Here is a 26,906-nt window from a genome sequence, read left to right on the forward strand (position 1 = left end):
CCTCCTACATTGATTTTTCTTGTTTTAATAAACTTGGGAGTTCCTGAATGTGAAAATCCCATGAAACTTATGCGGCAGAGGAAAGAGACAAAGTCTGGAAGAAAAGCAGAGGTCCTGTCTCAGACAAAAATTCATTTGTTCAATTCATGCCATACCAGCAAGTACTGCAATGCAATAAGAACAGAACTGTAGAGTTTAACAGTTAGTGCACAACACATGCATTTCAGAGGTCTTAACCTCGACTAGTCCTAAATTGGTCCCATATGCAGATTGAGCACTACATGCTGAAGTACATAAACTGCACTCCTGTAGCACATTTTCCAATTTAGTTTCATCCAAAAGGAATACAGCTTGTGTACTCCAAGACCACTCAGTGATGTGAACCAAAGCATGATGAGTGCACGTGATCCAGAAATTCATTTCAAAGCACAGTCCTGATCCAAATGAAAAAAACTAATACAAACACAGCCACTGTTGACCTCAGAGCTATGGTTTAAAAATCGTAACCAGTGATTTAAAGGGTGGTTACAGACAGAATTATTTAAAGCAGCCCATTTTTTTCCTTTTATTGCTCGTCCTAAAATTTGTTCTGTAAAAACTGTAGGCTAGTATCTGTCTTGGATGTGAACATTTACAAAAAAAGACTTTTTTTTTTCTAGTCTGTCTCATTGACTTTATTCCCAAAGATCATTTAGAATTAGTCAATTTGATTAGAGGTAAAAAGTCTTAGTAGCAGATATACCATATGTTCAGATACAAATATATGGAATATATAGATTTTTTAATGCCCTCTGCATGTGGTCTAGATTTTATACTCATTTCATTATATATATTGCATAGCATAAGTCTGCATGTATATTTTATCTATATATGTTCATATATTTCAGCACAATCAGCATAGATTGCCAGTGTCAGTTAGATTTGAATAAGTCTCTCATCAGAAAGATACCAGTGACAGAGAGGATGAAATATCTACAGAGCTATTTTTTCCTCCTTACTTCATATACAGAAAGGAAAAGAAAGGATGTAGGGCTACCACATAAGAGTTTTGGAAAACTGACATTGCTGAATTTTTGGGAAAATCCAGTTGCCTTCTTTCTTTTTCACATTTGTGACAAATATGAATTGTGTAACTGCAGAAAGAGCAAGCATAAACTAGTCCAATGTTTTGGATGGCAAGACAAAATGGATTTCCTAAAATGAGACTTTCCATTTATTTATTTAGGATAATGCTTGTAAATGTTTAATCTAAGAAAGAGGTATATAATTCTGTTGTTAAATGGCAAAATATTTCTTTTTTTTTTTTTAACATTTGAAATGCATGAAAAAAATATACTTTTATATTTGTAACCCACAAATGAACGTGTAGCATGGCAATAGAGGAATATATGGCTATCCTGTTTCATTCATGTGCTTCTGCGCTGTTCAGAGGGACCAGAAGAGCCTTCTTGGCTCTTAACTCACACCTTCTAGGAAGGAACTTTCGTAATGAAGTTCCCAGAAACTGGGTTCAGTCCACAAAGTTATTTCACTTCAGGCCACAAACTGTACTTAGAAAACCTTTTGTCTGCCAGGAGGTTTCAGCTGCAGGTAATGCTGCAGACAATATATTCAGGATAAACCAACATAGGCCACAGTCTGATGGGTGACCTAAGATGAGTTTACACAAATGAACATGAAACACTCAGGTGTGGCTCCACTGGTAGCTGTATTTTTCCTGTTAACTCCAACTCACTTCCAGCTCCAGCTTGTGTTGAACATCGAGTTAAGAACAGAAACTTGACTTGTACACTCTAGTCAATACATTCTAGTATTTTTTATACATGCTCAAATCAAATAGAAAATACTTGTGTTACCTAAGAAGATGTTGAAAAACAACAATCTTTTAATAAACTGGCTTGATAGTATTACATAAACCATGAATGGAATAAAGAACATCACACTTTGCAATTAAATTTCAAATGAAGTAGTATGCTCAGTGAAAAACATAAATCTTCATTAAAATTTGTAGTTCGCGATATGTCAGTAGTCACCGTAAAGTTTAAATAGTGGGATCTGAATATATTCTAAGCTGGAGCTGTGCTTTTAAAAAGCCTAATAGAAAGCTGTCCTGCAGAATATTTCTATCCTTGTTGTTATCTTTCTTAGCACAACACACAAAGTACCCATGCAAAAAAATCAATAAAATATTCTTTCTGGTTTTCACTCAAGAGAACACAGAGTCAAGCAAGCCCTGAAAACATCTGATTTGGGGTCTTTTGTGAGTTTACCAGTGCTGTCTGACAAGAAACTAGAAACATTTTACACTGGAGTTCGGCATTACTTTTTAAGAGAAAGAAATACTTTGCTAGCATAACAGAATACTGAATAGACAAAACTGTGTAAAAGTAAGCAAAGGGAACAGAAACATTTCAAGGAACTGTAATTTTCCAGCACAACATAATTTATCAGAGGGTTTCGTCTGGTACTTTTTCTAGGTTTTTTTCTATCTCCATTGAGAGTAGATATTAAATATTTCAGGTCTGGACTGTTACTGAACTGAATTGAACTTTAAAAACATACTGCAAACTAGATCCACTTGAGTGATGTTATGTGTAATGAAGGCATTGCATTGTATTTAACCTAGGCTAATTCAACACACTTCTCAGTCTTACAGTAAAGAAGTATTACTTTAGTGTATCTTAGGTGTAGAGACTTACATATTCCTCACAGCATGATAGCTAACAATTACAAACATGCAAACAATTAATGATCTTCAAAAATACAAATCAGAATTACATACGAGTTATATATTTCATTAGTAACCATCAATAATCCCTTAGTCTGCGACTGCAAACCTCACATAAACAATATAGTGAAACAGCTTTTCCAGAACTGTCAGAAGCATCACACATTTCATACGCCAGAATTTTGGCTTAGGATCAGACCCCAGCTCTGATCAGCTCCCCTTTTTTTACCCAGAAGTTTAGAAGAAAAATGATAGGACTCATCTAACCACAGTTAATCCACCTAAAACTCAGCCATTGGTGAAGGCAAGTTTTCTCCTGTAATCAGTAAAGAAAAATAAATACATTCAATCCAGGTGAGTCAAAGCAGGTGCCCAAGTTAGGTGATAATGTTCTTCAGCATCTATGTCTTCCATTGAGTATAGAGCCAGGATGTCAAATCTAACTTTGGAAAGATGTATCCCTCCCTTTGGAGTTGCAAAAACTTGAATAAGTATTTTGATGGTAGATACCAGCTTTGAAATGTTTTGCCAGGAAACTCTTTTATCCGAGTAAGTTTTTCTTTGTGACTTGCATGACTTGCATGTGACTTTTTGTATGTGACTCGCAAAAAACCCAAACCAAGCTTCATTTTCAGTGCCATCTTCAACCAAGGTGAACTGAATAAACCTTGTCTGCAAAGCACTGTATTTTAATGTAAAATAATATTTTTAATATAATGATTAATACAATAAAGAAGTTTGACCAGCAAACTGAAACAAATTATTTTGTTCTGTTGCCTTTAATTAATATTTCAAATGAACAATAACAATAATAAAATGCTTTTCACTGGTCTAAAAGCTTTAAGTTCTTAAAATGCTTTACAACTATTCAGTAATAAAATATGGCAACAACTCTGGAAGGCAACACATTTTGTACCAGTAAAGAAGTTCTCTAAGTATCCCGATTGACCATTTATGCTGTTCCAAGTTAAAGACAGTGCTTCTCCATTGATTCCAACTATCTGCTTAAAATCAAATCTAACTAAAAATCTGTCAGCTGTATATTTGTCTATTAATATTTTACTTAGTTTCACTTTCCCCTCTATTTGCACAGCATAGTATTCTATGATTAAATTTGCAATGGTTTTGCAAATTCCAAAAGCAACTTCATCTCCAAGTTTACAAAATAAAACTTGATTCTGATGAAAAGCTACTTAGGTCAATACCAAGACTACACAAAATGTCCTGTGAGCTTGTAATTCCATTATCACATTTGTTATCTACATTACACCAAATAGAGGGAAAGCTAGAGCTCCTAGGATCCTTAAATACAAGATTCAGAGCAGCGTTTTAGAAGCTGCTTCTTGGAACAGAACAAAAGGAGTTATCATTTTATTGAAAAACTCAAAACTGCTGCCAAGCTGTCAGCATTTTCCATGCCTCTAACTCAGAAAATTCCTCATCCACACATGTTCATTGATGGGAAAGGAGAGCTAAGAGTTTTGCCAAAAAAAATTATTTCTCAGAGCTATGCAGTGAAACAGAAGCAATGTTTTTTAGGCTTTCATTAAAGAGGTATTAAAATTTCTCCTTAAAATCCATATGATCTTATTGAGATCACAGACGTCATCTTAAATGAGATTAGAAGTGAAGAATGACTGTGTGAGCACACACTAACAGTAAGTAGTCAGGAAAGGAAAACACAGAATCCTATGTAATCATTAACTATTTACATTTAGTCAAGAGTTAATGTCATTTTTAACAGTTAAATCTTAGGGCACAGTAAAGATTCAAATATTTCATACTGACTGGTATGTGATGTAAAAGAAAGTTTATAATTGCTTAACTGACTCTTAACAATGATGATTATTTAGTAATATTTTCAAATTATTTATTCTGTATAATATAAACTAGTAATCTAAGGTTATCTAATAATCTGCCTCTATGAAAGTAGTCAAACAAAAGTTGAACAAAAGGACAAAGAAACTTCAAAACTCTTCGTAAAACTGAGCTAACAGCGTATGAAACTTCAATATTCCATTACTCAACCCTTTTACTAGGCTATAAATATTTCATTTTCAGTTTGGGACACTGGTGTGTCTGTTTATTCATCTTACAAGAGTAAAGGTATGAAGAATTAATTTGTCTAGGTCAATTAGACAAATTCTGTCAATGACAGAAAAGAAGACCTCTCTTTTCACAGTGGACAGAACAGACACCAAGGTACTATGCATATGGAAGAACATGGAAAAAAGCTGAATGGGTGCAGAACAAAACAGTAGGTGGGAAAACAGGAATAGACATGGAGAGGAATCTACAATACCACAATGACATGGAAAAATGTAGGGGGGGGGAAAGGAGGAAAATGTTAGAATATAATTTTTAAAATATAATAATGAAATATAAAGATATAATCAATACACTGGCAGCAACTTCATAGATCAACCTGTTAACATTTGATGCCATAATATCTTCAAGGCCATGCTCTCATGTAGTTTATCAGCTATTAGTAATCCCACTACATTTTGAAATAAGAAATTCTAATGAGAATTTTTTTCTTTTTATTGAACTATTTCATACATTTTCAAGAAGGGACACTTTATATCCTCTTCTTGGTCATGCTTTGCTCTTGCTTACTGGCATTTCTTCGGATTAATTGACATGAGCAGTCAAACTTCACACTCATTCTGAGTGTAAAGTACACAGGACACAGGTCAGTCACATTTCTGATTTGAATTAATAATGTTAACCAGGTTTGCCAGCAGACTTGCTCATCTTCTAACAACTTCCGTCGTGTGACATTCGAAGCTTGTCTCCTTAGAATCATAGAATCATTGAGGTTGGAAAAGACCTCTAAGATCATCGAGTCCAACCGTCAACCCAACACCACCATGCCCACTAAACCATGTCCCTAAGCGCCTCATCTACACGTCTTTTAAAAACCTCCTTATCTCAGTTCCTCAAGCAACTGGAGAGGGTCGGCAGTAGGGGATGGCGGCAGAATGCCTTGTCAATTGGAAATCCCCCTTCCTCTGCAGTCGTGCTGGAGACTGGGGACGGTAAATGCAACTGTGATGTGTAGACTATAAACACTGACTGGAACGAGCAAGGGCACTCGACCCTTCGCTTGTTCTCCCTTCAAAATGTTCCCAGTCCTACAGCATATGCCTAAAATCAGAAACATCCACCTGAATATCTACTTATAAAAATTCTACTCCTAGGATTTATTTATTTCAAATGTACTGCACTTCTTAATATAGAAATAAAAGAGAACAAAACACAAACCCAAAGTCAGTATGGATCTGAATACCCACTAGGCTTGGTAACAAACACCCTCTGTAGTTCCAGGATACCTGTAGTTTCCAGCTACTGCCTCACGTCATACACTGCCATTGATCAATGCTCTTGGGTTTTCTGGTTTGCAATATTTTTCTTTTTCTCTGGGGGAAAAACCTTCCAATGAGAAAAAGCTATTCTGCTCTTTCAAACTTGGCTTTACAAATGGCAGCCCTGTGTTTGAACCTCAGTAGATTGCTATGCTTTTTATCTTTAAGTAGCTGCAGAAAAATAAGCTGGCTTAGGTTGTCCCTAAATAATCATATTTGCATCTGTCAGTTCTAGGTTGTCACTTAAAAGCTGTCCAGATTGGCAGGGCAAAAAAAAGTTACCACCATCTGATAGATATTTGACGACTTCTGTGAAAAAATGGATTCACTCCACTGAATAGCTGACAGATACCAACATGATAAAAAAAAAAAAAAATCACCATTCTTACTGGTAGCTTTGTGAAGGTAACAAGAATGGAAAGTGCTTGAAAGGTGACCTATCTGTTCACATATTTGCAATTCTCTCCAGGACAGGGAGTTTCACTTTGGCACCATTCGTACTATTCAATCACATATCAGAATCAAAATAGTAAATAGATACAGAAATAAACACAATACAGAAAATAATTCAAAACCCCTATGTTTACTATTTTAAGCTTTTCACTTTTTTCTTCATTTATTTTTCTACTCATTAACATTGCTAATGTTAATTGAACTTGTTTTACCTACACCAAAATATATTAAAAGAAAATTTTAAACTCTCAAAAGAGAGATTTAAAATTCACTCTCAGGAAGTCTCCAAAACTCTAAAATGTGCAAGCAAGGGAAATGTAATAACTTAATCTGACTGCCTAGACAAGTCACAGTTAACTTATATGTTCTGAATTTAAACTTATACTTAAAAATTAGTAATACCTTTTTCATTTAAATTAAAAAAAATCAAGAAAAACCTGCTATTGTGCAAAGCTTATAAGTTGAAAAACTATCTCTAATGCAACTTATTTTTTTCTAATACCATATGGGCTTTGTATAGAGTTATAAATCTTTCAACACAGTTGATTTCACAATAGCAAAAGGACAACTTTAAAAGTGATATATAATATGTTCTTATCTTTACAAGAAAAAGAAGAATGATTGTGTGATTAATAATGCCAAGAAACAGGTCTGGCTACAGTTGGACAATTCAAGTCAGTGTTACTTTCCGACCTTGGAAAAGGTGTTTATTGATGAAGGTTTTCTCTCTATCAAAAAAACAATTACAGTCCATAGGTTACATTCAGATACATTTGTATCAGCCTCAGTTAAATCCTTGGACAAATGCCATACTACTCCGAGAACTGTTGCTCTATAAATTCACAAAAATGTGCATTCACTTTTTATTAGTATTGAAATTATGAATGATCTTCACATCAATCTCCCAAAAAGATCCTTAATTTAAAAAAATGCTAAAAGAAATTATTAATATTTAATTAAATAATGCATCACTACACAGCAACATAGAATTACATTACTCAAAAGAAATGGGAATCATCTCTAGGTTATCATCAGGTGAGTTAGCAGTATTTTGGAAATTCTATGACTTTAACAGAACCTTTAAGAAAAGTATGTAAAAATGCAAACTGTCCTGGTAGCTGAACTTAGCGATTTGCCAGCTGCTCACAGTTTATTTTCAGTCTTTTAGAAAAACAGTAGCTGATTCAAATCATCCATCTTGTCAGATGGTACATTGTCATATCCTTGGTTTATGGATCTCACATGCACACACACTCTATTAGAAAAATTTCTGAGTATGATTAGCAAACAAATAAAATCTGTTAAAGAAAAGAAGAAAAAAAACATGCTTCCTAGACAGATAAACTACTTTTCTTGATAAAACACAATAATCCTTTTACTTGAATTTGAGATGTTCATGAAAGGTGATAGAAATTGTGAGGATTAACTCCAAAATAAAAATTTTGATTCTGGAGTTGCAAAGATTAAAACTTTTCCTAGGAATAAATCTACTGAAGAGTCGTATTTCAGATCAGACACACCATATCTTAGGCTATCCCCACCCCCTCATAATTCTCAGCAAGGTCAGTATTAGGCTATCCTTGTTAGTCCCGGCTATCGGCCCATATGTCTAAAAAGACTGGGAGTTGCCTTATTGCACATTGTCATTGGGAACACCATATAGCAAACTTTTGTGAGTATAATTTCATGTAATTCAAGAAATATGTTTAAAAGTAAATATAAAATAAAAATCTTCTATACTTCTGCCGTCAATACTGACGAAGTTCCTACATGGTTAAATTCAGCTGTTCTCAGGGCATTTCTTTTTCAGATGAAAAGAGTAAAATTCCTAACTGTTCTGTACCACAATAAACTATCATGGAGATTTATGACAATTATAATTGTAAGAAAGCTGTTGGCAATACCACAATTATGAAACAATACTTTGTGAGGGTCTGGTACTTTAGGGGAGAAAAAAGTGTACCTAATCTGACAGTCACCAGTCTTATCTTCCAATTTTTCTCGAGAGAGACTCATGGATATCTTCAGAACACAAGCTACTCCAACTCAGGCATACACTTCCCATACTATAAAGCCTCTCTACAGGCAAGGATTTAATTTGGATTAGTAAAGACACTGCCTTCTAGGCTTTGAGTTTCACAAAATATTCTCATGTCACTTTTGGTCATTTGCACTGGAGTTTAAATCTACATCAGATATCCACTAGCAGCATAATGCAGAACCCACTGTGTTTCCATCTTTTGGAAAGCAAGTCTGTCTTGTTGCATACATAAATAAATCTCTGTAATACTTATTGATGCAACTGATGCTCAAATTTAGATCTATGATCATTTATTTAGATCCATTAATTTAGATCCATGATCATTTGAACGATCTTTGACACTTTATGGAATTGCTACAGGTACAGGTACAATCGCTGCAGAACCCTCACTAACACTATCATTTTGTTCAGCGTACTAAAAAACCAGATGCTTTATTTTTTTAGTATTTAACACTGTTTATGTTGCTTCTAATCTTTTATGCATTTTATTTTCTTACTCCAAACTGTATACAATGAAAGAAGAAACAAGGTTTCTTTGCACCTCTTTAGTTTTGGGAAACTAGAACTGTTTTCCACAAAAGGAAGTGTTCTAAATTAAGAACTAGGTTCTTATCCCATGTACTCGCATTAAGCGGCACCTCATTCCTAAGGAGCCATTGATTTCATTTAGATTATTCCTCAGGATGCAGATCAGGATACCGCTGGAACGTTAAGTGGCTGTTTAAAGTCTGCCCTACACAGAGGAGCATGCAAATTGATTCAGACCCAACAAACAAAAGAGATACTGTTCTGAACTAGAAACATAGTAATAGCGTTTCATTCCCTAACAGTGCAGAAGTGATTAAGTAAAACCTTCTAATCAAATTATTTGAAGATTATTTATTAAAACAGATTAAAAAGAGCTTTTACTGTAGCTACTTGTCTGTAAAATTTAACAATGCTATTGTTCCTCAGTTACAAATTTTACTTTTATTCTTTAGAGTTTATTCTATGAGGTATTCAATGTCAGTTGCTAATGAAAACACTTACTCTTGCTCTGTAGAATGCATGTAAAAGAAAAATAGACGTGGTCAGTCATCTAGAATGACAGAAAGAATAAAACAAAATCAACCAAGCAAAGTAAAAGAGAAGAAAAACAAACAAACAAAAAAGAAACCTAATAAATCAGGAATAAAAATGAGTTAAAAATGCAAAAAAAGGAAGCCTTGTCTGATCATGCTATATAGTCAAAGCACATGATTCCAGATGATTTAAATGACCTGTGACAAAAGGACAGTTAACTGTCTGTGAAATGCCAATCATCCTTAGTTGGAATGAACCTACTGATTCAAGACCTAGTCTTAATCCCAGAGGAAATCAGGGTAAAGTGCTCAAAAGTCACTAGCCTAACAATGACACTTCCAAGAGAAAAGAAACTCCTCATCACCACACTAATATCAATCAGTTAATGCGTTATGCACTCAATATGCAAATAAGATAGGGGGAGTGTAACTGCTGAAGCAAATCATCCACTGTTTTCTACAGTGCTGTTGCAAAACTAAAGAGGGCAAAACTGCAAGAGAAAGCCTTGCTGTGAAATGGAAAAAAAATTAAACATGCATTTCATGAAGACATTTAAATAACAAGTTCAGCAGAAGTAACAGATATTACAACACAATAATGAAAGTCATATTTTTGAGTGATAAAACCTTTTAATAAATAATGCCAGAATGGGGTTGGTGGAGTAACGGTGCCACAGTGTGTGTTGCTAATTGAACAACTATAGCCTGAGCTTGAACTCATAATTTCTTTCTATCTGGGCTGCTAGATGTCCTGTATGTTGGGGAACAGTACAGTCTGATTGATAAAAAGAGCACGTATATTTCATAGAAAGCACACAGACCTGTATTAGTAAATTGTATTTGTACAGCATGAAACTGTCAAAAGCTAACGTCAGATTTGTCATGTAAATAAACCCAGCCTGTATGGAGACAGTGTAGGCAGTGCGCTAGGCAGTGTGTTCCTCTTGTTTCAGAGAAAAACTCAGAACCATTCACCTTGAGATGTTCGTGACAGTGAGATGGATTCTCCTATACATTTTCCATTAATCTTCCACACTGTTAGCACTGCTAACTTTCTACCAATTTATTTCTGGTTTCTGCTTTGTATCTTTTTATTACACTTGTATTTAGAGATACAGGGATATGGCAACAACAGCAATTAATTAATAAAACAGACAGACAATAGCAGTCACATAACATTTGCATAAACAGATATTACACTACTATGCCTTGTAAGATTTAACATTAAATCCCATGATAATTTTATTTAGCTCAAAGGGAGAGCAGAATGTTTATGATAGTTTCCCATAAATCTTAACAATATCTTTACAAAATATAATTACAGTATCTATAAAAGTGTCTATAGAAATTAATAGTAAATGGTTTCTATTTTTTTAGCTATCTTCTAGAATTAAATAAAAACTTAGCATTACAATAGTTCTAAAACCTACAATATTATTCTATATAACATTTTACAGATCTTCCAAATGATTGTCTACAAAGCTCAGTTTCTTATCCACAAACTTCAATATGATGCTTAAATAAGAAATCTGATATATCATGTAAAAACAGTAATACATAAATGACACTATTACACTGTTCCAGCTGAAGTCCATATTTATTAACAGGATGTGCTGGTAAAACTAGTGACCCTCGCAGCATGGACTGGCAGTGTGCATGAAGTCTGGTGTTGTGCTACCATATGAAACAACCAAAGCAACAGAGGATAGCAGATAATTCCTCTACCAGCAAAGCCCCGCCATAACAGTTTCCCATCAACTGTCTTATCGACTCCACAGACAGTACTCGGGCATATGTAAGTACATTGAGGTATCTGTATTCACTGCAAAAATCACTGCTTGTGTCATTCCTATCGCATTCAGTGGCTCCAATATTCAAGGGTGAGTGCAGAGAAACAATACTGTAGTCATGCATATAACTTATTCATTATCTTATTGCTGCTTCTTAGATGAGTATTGCTAAGATTTACTCGTAAAAGATGATATATTGAAATACACTTAGTGTTAACAGTATAAAATGAAATATCAAACTGTGGGAGTACATGCATACATATGTGTGTGCCGTGCACGCACATACACACAAACACACAGCGTATTTTTGCTTTGTATAAAGTACATCTTAAAGAAAAAAATAAAAACTACTTACACCAGAATAGAAAGGCTCACCAGACACACAGATCACATCCTGCTCCTGGATCATCAAAATATCTTTGGCTAAGTGCAGTCGCACTTTGAAAGGCTCCTGGTTACCATCCTGCAGCAAACAAATCCCTGTCTTTGTCTTCAAAGGAAGAAATAAAGAAAAAAAGTTTTCTCAGTTAGCACTTTGCATTGCCAGAAGCAGTATTTTGAAACAGAATAGCTGAGAGATAGGTACAGTTCCCATAAATACGTCGACAAATATCCAAAGCTATTACCAGTGATGACTGTATTTATTTATTGTGCTCAGACTACAAGAGAAGGATGGTTACAGTAGCAACTAGCAAAGGCAGATTTTGCAATACTAAGGCACTATTCTGCCCATGATGAATTTGTGAAACTCCTTTCAAATTGCTTCAGAGCAGCTGTGCTCTTACTTTCCATCTTTGTATTAAATGATGACACCTCACTTGGACATGAAATAAAAGCCGATGTTCCACATATTACACCAATTTTGACACGGAAATACATACACTAACACCTCCAAACTAGCCAGATGTGAGCACTGACAGCCTACATGAACGTGTTGTGGGCTTTTCCTGATCTGTGAGCACAACACTGACATGCCTTTACGTTCCTTTTCAAATGAGGATGCTGAAATTAAGAATAAGAGAAAAGAGATCAAAGAATGCAACTCCTTCTAGTAACTTACTTCTTGCTGCACTTCTGTATTTTATGTTTATGGTTAGAGATCCGGAATTCTGTAGGATTCTTCAATATACAATAAGTGCCTTTCCAACAATTTAACAGTGTCTTTGAGGTAGTACCTATTTGTGCTACTTTTTTGGGCATTATACACAAGAGGTTTGAGCAGTGAAAAATCTGCACGTGTAATCACCTGCAGTATTTAATATTTTTTCCCTGAAGGCTGTGTTGAAAATAGAATTCTTTATAACACCTCATAAATGGACAAAAGTCATGTTGGTAGAGCATTTTTGGTATGAGAAATTTGTTTACAAACAATCTAAAAATTTATCCTTACACCATGTTATTTACCAGAATTAGATACCTATGCCTATTTGCATAGATACAGCTATATATGTCTGCATGTATGTATCTCAGAAGAAAATTCATATATAAAAAGTATTTAAAATCTTGGACTCATCAGTGTCAATAATAAAACTTCCATTGTCTTCATTCAGGTCAGATTTCAATCCACTGTCTGTAAAAAGTTGTCTTGAGAGGAGATCAAGGAAACAAAAGTCTTGCTGTGAACTTTAACTGCCAAAGTTGACCTGGCTGTATCTAAGGGCTCTTTCTCAGACAAGAGTTTAAAAGAGGATTTGGAAGATCTCCCCATAATGTGCTCTGATACCTTACATCCATAGCATGGAGAGAACAAACACAAATATGGAACTGACAGTAGGCAACTGGCAGAAGAAAAGTTTAAATTGCTCTCAAGAGGCTTTAAAAGAGGTGGAAAGGTCGAGGACAACCTTTAAATAGCTCTATATAATGTTCTCCACTGACAAACTGTTCTGTCACTTCTGCTTCATGCTCAACACTCAAACTTAGGAAATTGTTTTCCCTTGGACACCAGTAGCAAATGTGTATAACTCAGCCATAACTTTGAAAGTGGCTCTGATGTTGGTTTTGTTCTTTTTAAACTAAGTAAGAAGAAGAAAAAATGAAGGGTTCCACGCACTGAACTCACACTGAGGTCAGTGGAAGTTCTGGTCAGAAGACATCATACAGCCTTGTTCTAATATTTAAGTGTCTTTTTTTTAAACAGGATGAGATAGAAACTGATTGACGTGGACAGACAAATCAAATAAATGGATCACGGAAGGAATTAGCTTTTCACTACAACTGAAAAATTCCCTCTCATATCATTCATTAAAATAAAAAGAATGTAAAATAGTTAAATTCCCCTGGTCCTCTCCTTATAACTTCTGCTTTACAGACTAAGATGACTCCTCTTTCCATGGAGTTGTGAAGTAAGCAGTAAGTGGCAATGGAAGTTGAACAAAGCGGGCCGTAAATAACTATGGTCAAATAAAAGGGGTTAGCCTACGAGCATCTACCACTTATAAAATGCCTTTCTGCTGCATAAAAATTTGCAGACGTGCCTTTCCTCCTCCCTGAATAACTGGCAATGGAATAAATTCTGCCTCTGATATACTGATTATAGTAACTCTGCCTTACTTGACTGCACATTTCTGATTTGGTCAATAACCCTATAAAATCTCCAAAGAGTCTTTCTGCAAAAGCTGAGGGGCTTCTTTCTGGGAATTAGAGGCACATAACCATAGCAGACACAATTAGCTATTAGAATAAAATTAAAATTCAAGTCGGTTTCTAAATGCATGTGGGCTGAGCTTATTCAGTCTGAACAAGGAAACCAAGCTTGGGAACAGCAAAATATTTTGGCCCTTGGAAAGATTGATCATACACACTCAGTGATCTTATTTATATCAGACACTCTAAAATGTAATGAACCACTTTACTGTTGTGGGGCTTTATGAAAGCTGGTTTATGATACAGTTCAAAAGTAAATCTTCAATTATACTACCTCCTTCCCTTTCCTACCTGAGAGCAGCATTAACAACCATGTAAAGGAGCAGAACGTAGTTCAGTTTCATTAGATAAGCTCAAGAGAAGTCCTTGACAACAAAGACTGGAATTTAATTATTTCATTATGTTTCATTTTTGTCTGCTGAAATTTCTTTTTTCTTCTCTCCGCAGCCCCCTTCAAAACATGCAGTAAACTGAGTCAAATAAAGATATGAGCTCCTGCATCCTTATCCAGAGCTGGAACTTAGGGAAGACATCCTGCATATATGTTTTCATGTAAATTACAGTGCACATTAACATTTTTCATCCATGTGGCCCCAGTAAAATTATTCTGGTTGGAGGGAGATCATCTGTCTAGCCTATACCCCTGCCATCTCTTACATTTGAAGAGCTTAGATGGTGTGCATGTGCGTGTGTGCGGATGAAGTGTGGGGGTGCAGGGTTGTGGCTGATGTTAGCTTTTGTTCCCATTACTAATTTTTAAGACATTCCATGAGAGGGTGTGCTAAAATTTTCCCTTCAAGCCTTCTACGTTTCACTGGCAGTGGGCTCTGCTCTACCCCTGACTTACAGCAATAAAACAGCATACGGCACGTCAGCCGAGCTACTGTAAGTGTCAGTGTGAGGTCATGTAAGGCATCCTCTTGTGCTCAAATGTATGATAAACTGCATCACCTTACAGCAGACATGGATAGAGAAGCATAGTTCAGCTGATAAGTTTGTTAAGCCAATACACCTTGACTGTATGTTTGAGCCAAAATCGCCAGGAACATTGCCCTGCTTAGATTTATAGCATCCTACTTTCTTCATCCTATTTATGGAGTTTGGCACCTGTTGTAAAGAGGACAAGAAAACTGAGTGTTTGAAGTTGCACGTGTTTATGAAGTGGATGAGGTAGGCTAAGGAATGGATATGGAAGCAATATACAGTGATGAAAAAATGAGTTTCCGTATGGGAGAGAAGTCAGTGGCTTCAAGCAAAAGCAGTGATGAAGGAAGGTGACTGTACCTAAGTGACAGACACAGTAAATGTTGCACCTGCACAGTACTGCCTCTGTCATCTCAGTCTACACCCTTTTAAGCTGAGTTAGACAGGAACACTGATGCGGCAAGAGCTGATGTCCTTGGCAGGAGTTTAGAAACTGCTTACTGTCCCTGAACTAATATAACTACAAGAGGGGCTGAAAACTCATCCCTCTTTGCTTTGCCACACCAGCCTGTGTTGAACTTTCTGCTTCAGATCACTATCAGAGAACAGAATAGGTTGGCAGAGCCCCCAGGGCAGACTGCTTTTACAAAGAATATTGTCACACTGAGATCATTATTAGCAACAAGGCGGTGAAAAAAGGCCTTTTAAAAATCTTTCTCCATTATACCCTGACTTACAGCACATTGTCCATATTGGCTGTGTATGAGATTGGGCCCTAATAACTTTCCTAAAAGGAATTTAGAAATGCTTAAATTCCATAAACAGCTTGGTGCAATATATATGGCCTTCACAAACATTTAAGAATTAATTTCAGAGGAAATACACACGAAAACTACAGTTTATACATTTATGCTAGCAACAGAGTCTCTACCAAACATATACCAAAATTAATACTGTATGAGAAACATCTTAAAAGTTGCCTATTGATTTCAAAATCAATTTCCTGCAGGACTTCCAACATAAATATTTTTTTAATTTATCTGTCCTAAATGAGGCTACTGACAGGTTTTCTGTTGAAGAATTTTTTTGTTTACATTTTTCCCTATTTGTTTTTTTCCTTCTCATTTATGATAAGAAAAAAAAAAATGCTAAAACTTTTTCTATGTTTTGTTCTGGAGGACACTTATTCAGTATTTCAGGCAATTTTAAATACTCTTAATTAGTTTTCAAGGCATGACTATATATTTTTGGTTATTCTATTTTATCTATTTCTTTTGCCTTATGGTAATAAAACGATTTGGTTAGCTTTGCTTCTTCTAGTTTCACATCAGTAGGAAGACTTCGACAGATATCCCAGAATAGTTTAGTCTATGAACCAGTGGAAGAAAGGAAGAGAAAAAAATCTCTCAACACATTTTCTATACAAGGTGGCCTGGATTTTTAGTTTTTGCTTTGGCTGGTATGTCTTCAAATGAATTAAACCTCTGTTTAATTTAGTTTTAAGCCCTGAAATTTATTTCTACTATCAAGAATCCGATACCAGTAAGGAGAATGGGTTGCAGAAACTGCCTTAAATTTGTAGGTAGTTCACTTCAGATTAATATCTACACTTTTGGATGGTTATTTGAATTGAGGCTGACCTCTGAGTATTTGGAGATATGCCTGTCACTGCTTCATAACCACAAGTATAATAATAAAAAGGGAAATTGAATCAGAGGTATAAGGCGATAATGGCAATGAATACAAGAGGTAGGAATATGTGTCAGAACCACATAAAAGATGTTTTTTAAATGGTCCAGCTACTCATTCTGTGGAGGTGTTGCTAGCGTAAGTGAAAAGAGCTTATATTGTCAAAAATTGGAATGCAGCCCAGATACACAGGGATGTGTTCAGCTTGTCATTCAGAGCCTCTTCTATCAGATACCAACATTTTCCAGTCCAAAGGACACCAAGTCCATTCCTGCATGTGAATTTTACACTCCAACCTGAAAGAACCGCAGGAAAATGTTGAGTTTGGACTTAATCTTCTTTTTCTTTGATTTGCCAGGTATTTGCCAGGTAAGTATTTGGCTATGGCATTCTTCCTAAGTGATTTTCCTGAAAGAATAAAGTCTTCCAGAGAATTTCCTTGTTTCCTACAGTCTGATTAGTTCAATATGTAAATTAGACATTTTGGAAAATTCATAGGATTCATAAAGCAGAGGACAAACAAACAGTTTACCACTTCAAACTAATCATGCAAAGAAACAATGGACAGTACTGTAAAAACAGATGAATAGATTATAAGCGTGAAAATGAATGGGATATTTACTAATTTAAAGAAGTTTGAAGTTATATTAGGGAAAAAAAAGCCAAGCTAATAGAAGTAAAGGATGAGATTTCAAAAGTTAGAAAGTTAGAAAAGTTAGAAAGCTGCTCATGCAGCTTGTTCATAAAGTACATGGAAAATATCAACTTAAAAAAAAAAGTATCTAAAGGGAAAATGTTCTAATGCGTTATAATCATCCTAAGTCTTCAACTTCATCAGAAGGGTACTTCCACTGCAGAGGACAGTATTATGTCAGAGACTGAGGTTATCTTCCAAGAGATAGTTTTCAGAATATAGAATAAGGTCAAGTAAGTACAGGAGAGCATTTAAAGAACCCAGTGACTCTGTGATTTATGCTCTTGTAAAGTTCAGAAAGCTCAGGATAAAGGCTAAAAGAGGAGCTTGATAGTCTTATGGTTTGGAAATTGTTGAATAAGTACAAGAACCAGTACAATGGATACATTTGCTGATCAGTGAGGGAAAAAAGCATGGAATCCAGAATAATTAAATATGAAACAATGGAAAATTTCCCACAACTAGCAAGTGGAGAAGCCACAAGAAAAAATTAACTATAACTTTTCCATCATCAGATACCAGGTAGTTTCCCTTAGAAAAAAATGTATGTATGTGTGTAAGACCTTATCTTTTTGTAGTGCCATTTGAATGGTCTAGCACAGAAGGTATTTTCTTGCAGAATAAAACTACTTTAAGATGCTTTGAAAGGCATCACAGCCTACAGATAAGATGCTGAGGGGAGAAAATAATCATTAGTATCACAGGAATCATCTTGAGATTGACACCACACTGTACCTGTCAACATGTAAGTGTTTAAGCTCTCATTATAATCAATGACTATTATAGCCAATAAAGCGTAGAGAGCAATTCAGTTGATCAGCGGGTTTTGGGAGAACTGAATTGCTCACTGGGCGCCACTGACTGTACTATTCAGATCTGCAGTAGGAACTTAGGCACAAAGTGCATGTGCAGGTACCTACAAGTAGACAAGACTATTTCAGTGTCCAAATCTCAAACCAATCCCACTAACAGACACTAGAAAAAATAAGGGATGCTTGAAAGCATCAGAACTATGAAAGAACTAAGGTTCCCTCAGAGACATCCAATGCACTAGAGCAGCAGTTATTCAGAATGAAAACAGTAGTTTAAAGAAAAAAACCTCAATATCTCATGGACACTATGAAAAACGTGCTTTAGCCTCAGTGCTTCTATATGTGGAATATTTTGGTTTTATGATAATTGAAACTCAGTTCAAACCATTTACTGCCATTAGCAAGGATGGAGATGGAAGTACCAAGGAGAGCCTGAGCCCCACTCATCATTTTGGGAGAGCGATCTCAGTTCTACAGTGGTGGTGGTTACAGCACTGGAGGATGGTGAAAGAAAGGCAATAAGATATTCAGAAGAAAGGAAACAAAGAGGGGAAGAAGAGGAGGATCAAATAGCCAAGATGCCTCATGACAGCTTTTATTACCATTATCAAAAACTGCCTAGTAACTATTTTGGCATAGAAGACCAGAGGTTATTTTTCCCAGATACATAGTATGATTGAGAATTTGATACAACAGGGGATGGAGGGGAAAGAAGGCTGAAAGTTGTAAGTGCACTGACTAGATAACCAAGTAAAGAGAAGTACATGGAGCAAAGTCCACAGCTACTTTATGTTTCATGTCAATAGTTGAAATAAATAAAATAATACCAAAACGTCTATGGCTTGGAATGACTAAACTGTTGTTGAAGATGTGCCAATGGAATAGAACCACAAGCTAATTAAGGAGGTAGTGCCACAATGGTATTTTCTTTAGTTGCTATTGTCACTTTCATAAGGAGCTCAAGTACTAGATGAGGTTTTGGTGACAAGTCTGGCAAATTTTAAGGTATTAAGAAAACTGTATTAAAAGCAATACCTGAAAGCTATATATTGGGAATTGAAATACCTCACAGGACAGATGATTACACCTCATACTGAACTCAAGTGAACAATCATATTAAGTAATTACTTAATACTTGGATGGTGCAATTCAAAGGACAGTGTCTACATCAGTGGAGAAACAAAAATGAACCCTTCTGGAAGCCAAGAAGTAGATAAAAACCACAGCTGTTAGGTTACGTGATAAAATCTTGTCTGCATACACACCAAGGAGTACAGACTGACTATGGCAGATGGAGGAAGTCCAAATAACACCCTGACCAGTTCCATCAAAGGGGACATCAGCGTATTGAAGGCCCATCACCACAAGCCCAGAGGAGCACAGGAGCACAATGGAAGGTGGGAACCCAAATTAAGGACTCATTCGAAGGGACACCTGATCTGGTCCCCTGCCAGGGCTGTCCTGGGACAGCCTCAGCCCCAGTGTCCAGGTGTGAAACCCTTCATGATAAGAAAATGCCAGAGCACCTTTTGGACTGAGTGGGAGTCACTGCCTCGGGGCATGGGACACATTATGGGATGCAGTTTTGGATTGCACAGGACTTACTATGGGATGTTTAGGAGAGGAACCAATGCAGGGAAAGGGATTCGGTGCTTTGGGGAGGAACAAGTAGGGGAAAATAGAGGATTAAGGGGATAAAAAGGAGTTGGTCACATGTAAATAGTTTTCTGGTCAGTATGCTTGTCTGGCCATGCCCTGAGCCTGATCACTGCGGTCTGTCCTATCCTCTTTATTAAATTCCTTTCTAATTCTTTTCCTGGGTGAGGGATTCTGTGGTGTGTGAGAGAGAGAGAGTGTGTGTGTGTGTGGTCTGTACCACCTCTCAGTTGGAGAGGGGCTTGTATGCCCAGCTGCCAGCAACTGGGAAGACTGGGATCCAGAGGTAGCTACTGGGCACACTGTCTAAGCCCCGCTGCTGCAGGCATCCACACTGTACATACATATACATATATTCTCAAGAGTGGACCTCCATCCTGCTCAGCCAGAGAGGGGAGCAGGATGAGGCTGTTGGTGCTGTCTGTGTTTGTGCGAGTGCTCTGTGTGTCGGTATGTGGCCTGTGTGGCTGGTATGTATGTAAGTATATACACATATATATATGTATGGATATATGCAGTGTATATGTGTGCTCTGTGTGCATATGCTTACTGGGGATACATTTTCACCCTCACTACCGGTTGGACCTGGGGGCACAGAGCTGCAGCAGCCTCCCTTCTCTTGGGCTTTCAGACCCAGCTCAGTATATTTTCCCCCAAACAAAAACCAAAGTAGATGATGCCTTACAATGATAGTGCTGAGGTTTTAGTTAAAAAATACACTATGTGTAAGCATAAGGCTGCTGATGATTTATTTGGACATAGGCATTTGATGAAAGTAGGTTGAAAGTCTATATTTTATTAACTTTGATCGGCTTGGGAGGAAAGATGTAGATCATAGTTTTCAGAATTTCTCGGAAGTGACACCGCTGATTCTGTGGCACAAAGCTCATTTTACACAAAGCAGATAAACTGGGGTTGAATCCACCTCATTTAATTTTATTAATCTAAAAGCTAAAATAGCTTCTTTAGGGTCTCCAGTTTATGGAGCTTTTTTAGGATGGGCGGAGTCATCCTCTCCTTCCCTTGTGTATCATGGAAGCTCCAACAAAGCAGCTGATTTTTGAAGAGCTAAATTTGAAATCAATGTCCCCATTAGAAGCTAGATACAGAATGAAACAGATCTGTCATTGCACTTGCACTGTAAAGGCTAAGATAGGACTCATACGCCTGATCATCTTTCTGTAGCTGCTCTTGTTGTTACTGCTGCTGGGCACAGAGTGAAGTTAATGGCCACTAAATAATCTATATTAGCATACAGTTTAAATAGGAACATAAAAATCCTATGAAAATAATACATATCTGCCTCTTTCCCTCAATGAGTGCATTCAAAAAGAAATTAACAAAAAAAAATGCCTTTAATAACATGCTTTAACTTTTGGTCAGCCCTGAAGTGGTCAGGCAGCTGGACTAGATGATCATTGTAGGTCCCTTCCAACTAAAAATATTCTGTTCTAAAAACCAAACCTCAACACTAACAAGAATGCTTTTTCCAGGCAAATAATCTGGGATATACTGTGTTATAGAATTTAGACTGTGCATGGATCTTCTGAGGTATTAAAGCCTGATACATAGCATCCTGGACAACCATCACAGTATTCTTTCCCAAGGGCAAGTTTCACTTTAATGTTAGTTTTTGACCCTACTACTCCTTTCAGAATGCTGTCATGATTTAATGTTCTTTAGCCTGCTTATTTTCTCTTCCCTCCTAATTTATACCAATTGATTCTCAGGTTTTAGCTGCAATTAATTCTTGGTTCTAGTGCTGTTCCCATCCCTTCACTTCTATATTTTCATGGGATCACGGTCACACTTAAAGATATGGCCAATTTTCTTGTTCCCAGTCATAACTTCCTAAACGTTTGCGATTCTCAGTGTACAGGTAATTGTCATGATTTTTTGATCGTAATAATGCATTGACATAATTACGTAATTTGGTGTAAATGGTCCTCACTGTGTCTCAGTTGCTGAAATTGTGAAAATGCATGAGAACAATTTGTTCATAGACAATCATCGAGTAAATAAGATGCCCTTTTTAACATCTGCAAATACATCTCATTTACTTTCTTTAAGGCAAAATTAGTATGAACACAGAAAGCAAAGCACTTCCCTCATCTCTAGTAGATGGTGACTGAAGTACTTTGCGTTGACATTATGAAACTATACTTATTTTAAGCAAAAATAACGCTTTTACCTCATCAAATCAGAATGGAATTGCTTTTCATTTTGGTCATCTTCACAGCTTCACTCTCTCCCCACCCTGCCTTTTTCCCATACTCCTACATCTCTCCCTTGATTTTGCTGAACAGTCCTATACAGATTTCTGGCTCCAGTGATGTTTTTCTTCATGTACAGGCTTTCAGATATAAACACTTCACTAAGAGCAAAGCTCACACAAAACATAGCTACCTGCACCTACATTGTGCCTAAAGAGGTAAATTGGAATGGACAGAGGTGAGGGCTAGTGATGAATACACCTGCGCAAATTCTTTCATCTTCTACTACAAAGTCTGTCTGCCACAGTAAAGCGATCAGCTGAATAACTTATATCTGATTATATAATTCCTCTCATTTCTGAAAAACGGGTAAAAAGGGGATTTTGCATATGAAAAGGATTAAAAGTTCATTGATTTTGATTCTACTATTGTTTGAGAAGAAAAATATCTGATCCTACCTCTTCACAGGCGGTCCTGAAATCCATGTGCTATGACACAGCAAGTGATATTTGTCTAAAATGGAGAGAAAGATTTCATTAGAATGAAAAAGATATCGCAAAACAGAAAAGTTATCTGTCTGAGCTCAGCAATTGCACTTCTCTTTGTTAGGTGCAGTTATAGTCATTGCTTAAAAAGAGAAATGATCAAAGTTGCAGCAGGATTAGGAAGTGTAAGGTGTTGTAAATTGTTCCTGGTTCTTATAAAGTACACAACCCAGTTTCATTGAGTATAATCAAAGGAATGCTTATGGTCCCACAACCTCCTCTCTTCCATGGGGCATTCAAACTTACTTTCCTTATTGCAAGCGTAAATTTCTTTTTTTGTGGTTTTGGTTTTGGGTTTTTTTTCCAAAAGTAAGAGTATACTGGAAAGTAACAGAAGCGGAGACAATTAAGTGTTGCTCTTCAGAATATCCTCTCTCTTCTAAAAGACTGTTGTTTTTTTTCTTTTCTCCTCTAATTAAAAACCAACATGCGTCAATACCTTTTGTCTCACATTTTATTAACATACATAATCTCTCCAAGGAAGCCAGTGTCATTTAAGAGTGTGCATACTTTGCAGAAATATTTATGAGTTGAAAAAACCCCAAATGTTAGAAAAGTCAGGAATATGTGTGAGTGCTGGCAAAATGTCACACCAAATCCTGTGATTATTACTTTGCCTGGCCTTTACCTAAAGCGTATTCATCCCAATGCACACTTATGCATTCATTTATTTCTGAGATAAAGCCACTGGAACAGGCTGTTATCAGAGGATAACTACAGTGTCCTGCTGCTGGTTCTGCAATGGAAATACTCATGCATCAGCCAATAACATTTCCAGGAAACACTTCCTGGGCAAAACAGTAATTTCATTCAATGGCTGGAGAAATGAAACCTGTAACAAAATCCTCTCCATCAAGCATTTTATTGCTATTCTGTGTTAATTATGTGCTTACAATTATTTGTATAAATAGAGTACTCAAAGCTCCAACACAAAATTTGCCCCATTAGCCTAAGTTTAAAATAAAATTACAAAACTATACCTCACATAGTACAAAAATGTAAGTCCTAATAATAATAATAAAACCTCTTGCTCTCTTAATTAAGCCTCTTAATTTGTTTTGCTGCCCTGGATGCAGTTTTATTAAACCCAAGCACATGCACACATATGAGGTTAATGTTCTGTATTTACTGAGCTCTGCCTGGTTCACAGCCCGTGCTCTAGACTGATTTCTAGCAGAGCTAGCCTAGGTTGGCTAGGTTACAATGCAGGAATTTAAAAGGGACCCATCATCATTCCTTCCTTATCAGCTTTACAAGTGCACCAAGATCCAATAAAGATCTATATCTGTAATTCTGCTTTCAAAGTGCTCATAACAAACAAGGTCACTATTACAGTCTTGAAGACTTTTCTCTCTGGTGGGACAGTCATTGTGCAATGAAGTACATTTCCTTGTAATTTTTATGAACTCTCTTTCCAGGTGCTGAGTAAGCTGAAGTGGGAAAAAGGCTTTACGCACCTTAGCAAAGTATTCTGAGGACTTTTTAGCTTTCTGGAACTATAAACTTATGTATCTTTACAATATAAACTGAAGTACTGCACAGTGTTCTCCTTTCTCAGGCCCTGATTATGTCAGGTCAGTAACTCCTACTGCAGTCCAAAGTGTATTCACTTATGTTATGTTCTGCCTTATTAATAACAGTTCTGCAAAGTTTGGGTTTGGGCAACTTTGGTTCCACAGTCAGTGACAATTCCTCTTTGGTTCTTTTTTAGCTATTTTGATCTAAATCCTACCTAATCCAGGTCATTTCCACAACTCAGTATTACTCCATTTTCTTCTTTTTGTTGTTTTTATGTATTATGCATTTATTTACTTATTTCAGAAATATTTGTATTACCACGTAGAAGAAAAGTCAAGAACAACTAGGCTTCCCAGCATCATAGCTTATGGTATATATAGCTCATGACCTAAAATAACCTGTAATTTTGCTCAGATAATAATTTAGCAATCTTAGAAGTATGAAGCTTCACATGAATACCAACTTCTTTATTGAAAAACCCTTTAAATCCTTTCTTAAAATCCTTTTTTTTAAAACCCTTTAAAAAAACACCAACATTTCAAACACCACTGCCATTAACTCTAGCATGCTTAATATGTCTGGTGATATTATTTATGAAAGGCAGGAGCCATAGTTCTCTGTCCTATGTCTTGAGGGCCGTCATGGCAAACAGAGCCCTTGGCCTTCAGAGAGACAGTCCTCAAACTATAAATATTGCCTCCCACTACCTGTTGATACTTGGTGAATCTACCTGTCAGTAACCTTGGTGATATTAATTCCTTTTTTCCTCTACATGCTAAATTACAAATAGGTAAATATACAACCAATACTCTCCTGACATCCATCTCCTACCAAAATAACTTCACCGGTTCCCACAGAAAGGTTAGACACAGAGTTTCCTCTGGGAAAGCTGGTTAGAGGCAATTTTTCATGATCTGTGATGAGAGCTTTTACTATTAAAATATTGTCTAAAATGTAAACTTGGAACTACATAATTCTCAACACAAAATCATACTCATTGCAATGAGTGTACCTGTTTCTCAGGTACTCAACAACTCCGTTACTAATCTTCGCAATATAGCTGCCACGGCTTCTGTATCACTCTATTTCCTACTGATTCTTGTCTGCAGCTGCACAGAGAATTTAAGCCCATTATCAATGTTCTTTTTCTGACTACCAGCAATTTTATAACATTTGATTTTTTAGAAACAGCACATAGAAGGTTTGATTACAAAGTGCATTACCTCATAAATCAGCTCAGAAACATCATTGTTTCCAGCATTTACACCCTGAATAAACACTCTAGATGATTAAATTACAGGAATACATATCATGCATCATGCAGATATTTTATGATCTTATGCTAGTAAAATGCCCCAATGATTAGTAATTGTCTCCTCCTGTAATACATGAAAAAAGGCAGAAAATATAAAACCAAGTAATTTTAAAAAAGAAACATTTGTAAAATGATAAACTGTGACACCCAGTGCTGAGAGATATCCCCTGTTCAACCTCTGGCTAACCTCAGCAATCCCCTTACCTTCAAATCACAGCCACTTTCACCTGAGCATCTTTCCAGCGCTCCTAGGAGCTTCCTTCAGTCTCATCTAGACAGCCCACTGGTTACCAGCCCACTGCCCCCTTCAGCCTTAATATTTTATTTTTCTCTGTCCCTCCCCACCCATAGGTTGCTTTGGGACAAACTGTGCTCCAGAAGGTGCGAAAGGAGCTACCTGTGGCTTTGAAGGGATGAAGTGCAGAGGAAAGAGCAACGGTGTCAGGATAGAGTAGGGTGTGCAAGCACAGGGGGAGGCATGAGCAGCATGCATTACTCAAAGAGAAAGAATGGCTCCCACAGCAGTGAGGCTTCCTCTGAAAGGGTTGGGAACCACTGCAATCAAAGATATGTAAACAAGCAAGCTTTGAAAAGTTACTTTTTTTCCTTTCGACTGGATTTGCAACCTGCACTTCCTCCAAAACTGAGTTACCAAACTTATTTAGCTCATCTCTGCTGATAGATGTAAAGGAAATAACACATGACAGACAGATTGGGAACAGAATTTGACACCCCCTTGACAGAAGCAGCAGTTATTCAATACTGAAGAAACATTTACCGAGCAGTATTATTATGGCATTTGTGTTCTAAAGGGAAATCAATGGCTGAAACATACCGGTAAAGTTGAAGGCAATGGCAGCCCTCAGAGACAAAGCTTCATTTAGGATAATGCACTGAGCACTTGAGCTATGCTCTGATCTTCTTATAATAAATCAGGTCATATTCCAGTGGTATAATAGATGGAATTTCACAAAGTATTTCCATGACCGAATACTCCAGTATACTTAATAAAATAAATAGCAAAGAAAAAGAAAATTTCACGTGCACACAACAACAATAAGAGACACTTTGTAAAGTGTTAGGAATACCACAAGCCAAATAAAATACTATTGAAGCGATAGTAGGAAACACTTCATTCTCAAGGTTACTGGTGCAAAGTAAGAATACAATATTGTATGCACAAATAACAAGTTAATGGAGAAATGATGTATTATGAAACTCAATTTAATTTAGCATAGAATATCATTGCAGCTTGTATAATTCTTACTTGCTGAAGATAAGTCACAAGAAATTCTTATTGTCTGAGAACTGTCTGAATTGCTAACTGGGACACAGACTAAAACCATGTTTCAAAGGCACAAATATGAGATCTGCAACTAATTGTGATAGTAGTTCACTACTAACCTTCATGTTTGCCTTTTCAAGTCCTTCTCCTGCCTCCATTCTTACCAACATC

At 36.4% G+C, this 26,906-nt stretch overlaps 1 protein-coding gene across 3 annotated transcripts in view; it reads right to left on the reverse strand.

The window, feature by feature from the left end:
• The window catches only part of SNTG1 (syntrophin gamma 1), a 358,073-nt gene that overhangs the window by 151,269 nt on the left and 179,898 nt on the right, over positions 1-26,906 (reverse strand). For 2 of the 3 annotated variants that reach the window (XM_076329728.1, XM_076329726.1), the window contains exons 2-3: positions 22,531-22,585; positions 11,794-11,928 (exon numbers count right to left, since the gene is read on the reverse strand). In XM_076329728.1, the coding sequence (XP_076185843.1) occupies positions 11,794-11,928; positions 22,531-22,557 (162 nt within the window). In that variant the 5' untranslated portion in view covers positions 22,558-22,585. Of the gene's footprint in view, positions 1-11,793; positions 11,929-22,530; positions 22,586-26,285; positions 26,300-26,906 lie in introns of those variants that run through there. The other variant, XM_076329727.1, reaches the window with a different exon arrangement.

Source organism: Aptenodytes patagonicus, chromosome 2 (genome assembly GCF_965638725.1).
Source record: "Aptenodytes patagonicus chromosome 2, bAptPat1.pri.cur, whole genome shotgun sequence".
In the NCBI taxonomy this organism is placed as follows: Eukaryota; Metazoa; Chordata; class Aves; order Sphenisciformes; family Spheniscidae; genus Aptenodytes; species Aptenodytes patagonicus.